The 6,116-nt window shown below is 41.2% G+C and overlaps 1 protein-coding gene across 1 annotated transcript; it reads left to right on the top strand.

Moving 5' to 3' along the window:
• Positions 1 to 1,521: 1,521 nt before the first annotated feature.
• nkx3.3 (NK3 homeobox 3) lies at positions 1,522 to 3,789 on the top strand. The gene is made up of 2 exons (XM_030070805.1): positions 1,522 to 2,005; positions 3,214 to 3,789. Exons 1-2 carry the CDS (start codon positions 1,687 to 1,689, stop codon positions 3,735 to 3,737), a joined length of 843 nt encoding a protein of 280 aa, XP_029926665.1. The 5' UTR covers positions 1,522 to 1,686; the 3' UTR covers positions 3,738 to 3,789.
• Positions 3,790 to 6,116: the final 2,327 nt, after the last annotated feature.

Here is a 6,116-nt window from a genome sequence, read left to right as displayed (position 1 = left end):
ACGTGAACAACAACAAAATCACACAGTAAGGGGACCAAAGGGTTTCTTTCAATTAAAGTGTGACATTTTCCGAACTGTGATGATGAAATATCATTGTTTGAACACGTGTAAATCTGCTGGGCAGAATTTCCATGTCTGCCTCTCAGACATGTTTTGACACCACTGGAGCTGATTTGTGCTCTGTAGCAAACAGAGAGATTTCTCTGTTTAGTCAGAGGAGGAAAACAAAACAATACAGAGAAGGAAGATCACTGATCTGTCATCACGTCGCCTCAATGAAGGGTAGGCCTGACGATTGCGTAATGCGTGCATGCGCGCGTGTGTGTGAGCGTGTGTGAGCGTGTGTGTGTGTGTGTGGAGAACAAGAGCTTACGAGAGGGAGAGAGGCATGCAGAAGAGCAAACGTCTTTTTTCTTACCACTTGAAACTTGTAGAGGGACAAGTCATGACCACATGGTGGCGCTACTCTCCCGTTTCAGTGGTTGAAAGAGCCGTTTTCTTAATAAAGAGTTCCACTATCAACAACAAAGACGTTCATCATTGTATTGCCTATAGTGCATAATGGGTAACATCTTATGTGCCACGTGTCCATTTGACACAATTGTCAAATTAAATCATAGAAATAGATTGTGGCTATTTTATGGCTAAAATGCAACAATCACAGCCATGTATATGAAGAAATGATATATAACATGAAGAAATGCAAGAAATAATTAGGATTAAACCGTGAATTCGATTCGATAGTCTTGGCCAACTTAAATTAGAATTCTTCTCTAATCGACAATAAATATAATTTCAGTTATACCGGTTGGGTAACGGATAAATTAGAAAGAAATATGGGCAAGAGTAATATGCAATATGGAAATATGCCAAGCGTCAGCCTTCCCCACATGAAAGTGAAAGGTTGTTTGTTCCCTGTTGCGTTATGCCTAGAACACTTTTACGCATTTCAAAAATTTTTACGCATCACTTTTTTACCGAAAGTAGCCAACAGGAAATGAATGCCACATAGAGTGACTTTTGTCCAAGACCTGGCGACAGTGACAACACAAGTTTTGCAATAAATGGCAACAACAAACTTTTTGTAAACTTTCAAAATCACGCGCAGGTCTTGTGTTGTTGCTTTTGGGGTCACTCAATCATCAGGTGGAGGTGGAAGGTGTTAAACTACCAAGCAGGGTAAAAATTAATCCCTTTGTAGACCAGTTAATAAGGTCAGTTGATACCTTGATTACTAAAAACTTTTCCCACTAGAAGGCTTATGGGCTGTTATAAGCTTCAAATACAGAACTACAAATTTAAAACGATATCTTACTGTTGCAACGGCGGTTCACCTCACCTCACCAAGGTGAAGTAATCTATTAAAATGAAACTTCCTCGTCTTCAATTAAAGTGCAGAGAACTAAGAATGGAACGGGGCGGTACGAAGGAGGGGCCAGGGAGGAACGACAGCCTATCAAAGGTTTACTGAGGCAGCTGTGGTGAAAATATTGTAATATACACTTGACAGCTCCTGACACATTAGGCTGTTGATTTGCAGACTGGACTCACTTCACCAAAATTAAATTAAAACAAGAGCACAAGACATGAGGGCGGGGAGCCACTGAATCGACAAGGGCATTTCTGACATCGTGTGCTTGATCTCTTGATGCCTGCACATAAGTCACACGCGGTTTTGTCTCAACCATGACTTTAAGTTTTTCGTCCTTTTCCATCAACGACATCCTCACCACACGACTTGATGCCCAAGGGAAACGGTCCAGTTCATGGACTACAGCGGAGCCAAAGAGCGACACCTGCACCAGGCAAGGGCATTATGGAGAGAGAGGCAGTCCGGAGCAAAGTGCGAGGATCCCTATTTTGTCTCATCAAGACATGGATGTGAACCCCATCCGCCTGGCCAGATTTCCTCCTGAATTCAGTTTGTGTGCCAGGGACCCGCGTCCTGAGGCACACAGCGAGAAACCTCCAGGAGAGAAAACTGAGAACATGACGCACAGACAAGGTAGACATTTTCTAATTATTATTAAAATATTTCATTTTTTTACAGCGTAAAAAAATAGCTTTATATAAATGAGATGAGATCATCTGTCTTGCTTTAATTTTTACCCGCAGACTTCTTTTTTATGTTAACAAAAAGTGATTTCGCTTTAATCAAAAGAATTTGTCTCATAGGCCTACTACTGGTAGTTTTCCACCCGTTTCTACCAAACTGTAAGATTTTAAAATATTGAAAAGATTCAATAACTCATTCAAATGGCTGATTTTGCAGTATAGTAGGCTACTGTAAATCTAGTAACCATAAGAAAAGGCGTGTCATTTCTTATTTATTCCAGTTAAGACTGAGAAATAAACTTATCAAAAGCTTGTGTCTTCCAACCTGCCAGTGAAGAGGGGAGTTCATGTTATTTTTACTGTTATATGCGCCACGTGTAGGGAACAACATGCCATTTAATATTGCTCAGTTAAAATCATGAAAACACAGTCGATGATCAAGTCTATGATATTGTGTCTAATGTCATAGAACAGTGGACAAGCAGATGCGAGGCAAACTGTGTGTGACTTTGAGCTGTCAAAATGCAGAGACATGAAAGAGGGCATAAGTGCTTTCGGGGGGGAAATCACTTCAGTGACGGAACCGTAATGACAGTTTCTTGTAAAATATCCCATCCTAAGGCCACAAATTGTGACTGTGATAACAGAGTTAAATGCAGTTTCCAAGTGGAGCTTACCTTGTTATGATATTGTAAACAATGATGAACGCCACTCACTTCTCAGAATATAACTTGGCTCAGGAGTTTAGGACGTCTCTTTTACCTCATTATGACCCAAAATATAACCTAAGAACATTTCACTCTTTGTTTATGTTTTTGTGAATATTTGACATGAAAACATTAGATATAAGATGAACATTTTTAAGTGATGCATTAGTTCTATGGGTTATTAGTGTTGACTTGAACCTGAGGGGGATTATCCATACTGAGCCTCATCCTTAAGGTTGGTAAACAAGGTGGTGTGCCCTCTCGTTTGAAACTGCATAGTCTGCAGTTCATTTCAATTCCACAGTCGGACGATTTGCTGAAGTGCCTTTGAGCCACCCACTTCGTCCTCAGCAGGTACAGGAGTTGTTCTGTGGCTGATCCTGCACTCTGACGTCCTTGACAGAATATTTCCCAACTAGCGGATCAGTAACATTTACATTATTTTCCTCAGATGGCGCGGACCAGCAACTGTTTTGTGTGAAGCAGACCAAACGGCAGGGCAAGGAGGCGGATGAGCAGGAGGGGGACAACAACAAGGAGACAGTCAGCTTCAAAGCTGACGGGCAGCGGTGCAGGTCCAGCTCCAAGAAGCGCTCCAGGGCGGCCTTCTCTCACGCACAGGTTTACGAGCTGGAGCGCCGCTTTAACGCGCAGCGGTACCTTTCTGGTCCGGAGCGGGCCGATCTGGCGGGGGCTCTGAAACTCACCGAGACCCAAGTGAAAATCTGGTTCCAGAACCGTAGATATAAAACCAAACGGCGTCAGATGGCGGCCGAACATGCGACGTGCGGCTCACCGAGGAAAGTAGCAGTGAAAGTGCTGGTGAGGGACAATCAAAAGCAGTACCACCTGGCAAATCAACTCCCCATCCCCGTGACTCTGCCACTGTACCAGGCTTACCAATATTACCCGTACCTACACTGCTGCTTCCAGCCCTGGAGCTCCGACAGCATGCGGTGTGGAGGACTCCACTGACGACCAGAGCGCCCGATTTAGGCTTCTCAGCCTCGGAGAATGAAATATTGGCCTGTCACCCTCCAAAAGCAAGTGTGTGTGTGTGTGTGTGTGTATGTGTGTGTGTGTGTGTGTGTGTGTGTGTGTGTGTGTGTGTTTGGGGGTGTGTGTGTGTGAATGAAAATCTTTTTTTTTTTTTTTTTTTCGTTTTCACAGTCAGAATGACAACACAGATGGCACATGTAGGCCTTGTCAGGGGTGGTGTTTAACCTCAGTTTATCCCCGTTTTATTTGTGTTGTGTATCAAAGTGGTGGGAGTGATTTTTGTCTTTAATTATAATTGATACATGATAAGAGCTTTTTTTGCTTTAGGATGATCATTAAACTGTTTGTTTTTGTTTTTGCTTTGGTTTTTCCTTGTAGTCCTTTGGGTCTATTCTGGCATTAATACACTCTTACGAGACTGCAGCTATTAAGCTTGTATGCAAGGGTCTGATACATTTTTATTATCTACGCCCTTGAATTCAGTTGAGATTATTATTTTGGAATAATTTACTAAATGAAATTAATTCGAAGAGTGAATAATCCTGTTGTCCATTAAAGACATTTCGAGAACTTGAATAAATTTGGAGTTGTTCACACCTTCTTCTCGTGTTCGCTGGGGGCCTGGGGCACAATTTCCTATCAATTTCTTGATAAACTGTGCAGCCTACACATTGTCGTTTTCAAAACCTAAACACCTGTATTTCAAAATATAGACTACTGAGTTCAGAGTCAGGAAATGAGTCAATATTAAAGGCATATGAGTCATTGTTCATTTAGATTATTTTGTCCAACTATCTGAAAATGTATGTTTATAGCAAGTGGCCAACATTTGACAACATTTAAAACATTGTTCGATTAAAGATGTAATGGGAAAAATTAATTAAACTGGTGAGTAGGTCTATTATACACTGTTTTAGTTATTCACTTAAGCTGTTTCTACTTCAGAAGATGAATTTTTAAAGTCATGTCGTGATTTAATTTTAGGTTAGGTTTATATAGCTTCCCTAAACAAAAGTGGGAGCTTGCATGACGAATGTCACATGCTCATAAGATGTCAGACTTTTTTTTTTTTTTTTAATAGTGGCGAGTACTGCTGTATTTTAAGTGTCCTGACAGAAGAGAAAGGACAAGAAGTAGCCTATCACAACATTAAGAGAAGCATATTAGCCTACATGACGTTTTCATCATGTATTTGTAAGACATCGTTATTGATAAGAATTACCAGTGCAAGAAAACTAAACCTTTGCAAGACCATCTTTATATACAAGGTAGCGTTAATGAACCAAATAATTGTAGTCGATTATGGTTTTGCCTTTTGTTTATAAAAATCACCAAAATTAATTACTTACTCTTGAGTCTTATCGACACTTGGCAGGCCTAAAACCACTCTGTATTATTCAGTGCTGTTCAAATGTGAACGTCTGAAATGTGTGAACGGCCATGAAAAACACCGGCCTACAATTTCAGTTTTAATGTGATTTAGGCTACATCCAAAAGCTTCAATTGTGTAGCAAATCATTTATCGTTTAATCATTTAATTAGCGACATAACTGCAACTATGATCTGAAACGACTGTCAACCTTAACACTTAAAAGAGTTGTTGTTCATACGCCCAATATTTCGTGAACATTTGTTTTGAGGATGTCTGCGGTTTTGTCGTGTGAAGAGCCCTGGCTAGGCCTGCTTGATCCAGCTCTGTGCTGCATGACTCACAGAGGGTCAACAGACCGTGGAGATGTTGCACCATCCAGCCATGCTACATAAGACTGCACACAAAAATCGTGCTTTACTAAAAAAAGACTACACCCTTACCCACAGGAGTAGTATTCACAACATCAGTAATTGATTAAGAAATGAAGACAAACTTTGAAGACAAAAAAAATGTGTGGTAACTATATGCGCTCATCGGCCAACTGACTTTAACTGCCAAATATCCGTGCGGGAGCAGCCTGCGGGCAGTTGTAGCCTAGGCTACTAGCATTAGTGCTTTCTGTGGGAGTAGAAATTACTGAAGATAAAAGTTTGTTTATCAGTGCCGCATGTACACATATCAGTTGCATGCGTTATTACAATGAGTTTAGGTTTGTTGTGTATGATACCATTGAGGCCCCGGCTTAACTTTTCCCACAACAACCTGCAGAGAGCATCACCTTGTGCTCAATGCTGGCACCAGCCCAAACCTCATTTATCTCTCTTAGATCAGAACAGCACTTAAAGCCACCACAAGTGGTTGGCACTGAGCACAACAGATTTCTGTGAGGGAGGGGGTGGAAACATGTTTCTTTTGTCTGTATACAAGTGTGACAAGCGATGGCATCTGTCACCGTTGCGTCTAATAATGCCCATGTACAGTGC

The sequence above is a fragment of the Myripristis murdjan genome, chromosome 15, assembly GCF_902150065.1.
Source record: "Myripristis murdjan chromosome 15, fMyrMur1.1, whole genome shotgun sequence".
Taxonomy (NCBI): Eukaryota; Metazoa; Chordata; class Actinopteri; order Holocentriformes; family Holocentridae; genus Myripristis; species Myripristis murdjan.
This window is presented reverse-complemented; position numbering and strand designations above follow the sequence as displayed.

Bases quoted from the DNA above. Each gene is read 5' to 3' on its own strand.
- nkx3.3 (XM_030070805.1), top strand. From the start codon at position 1,687: ATGACTTTAAGTTTTTCGTCCTTTTCCATCAACGACATCCTCACCACA. The intron at 2,006-3,213 runs GTAGACATTTTC...TATTTTCCTCAG, and splicing joins GAACATGACGCACAGACAAG to ATGGCGCGGACCAGCAACTG.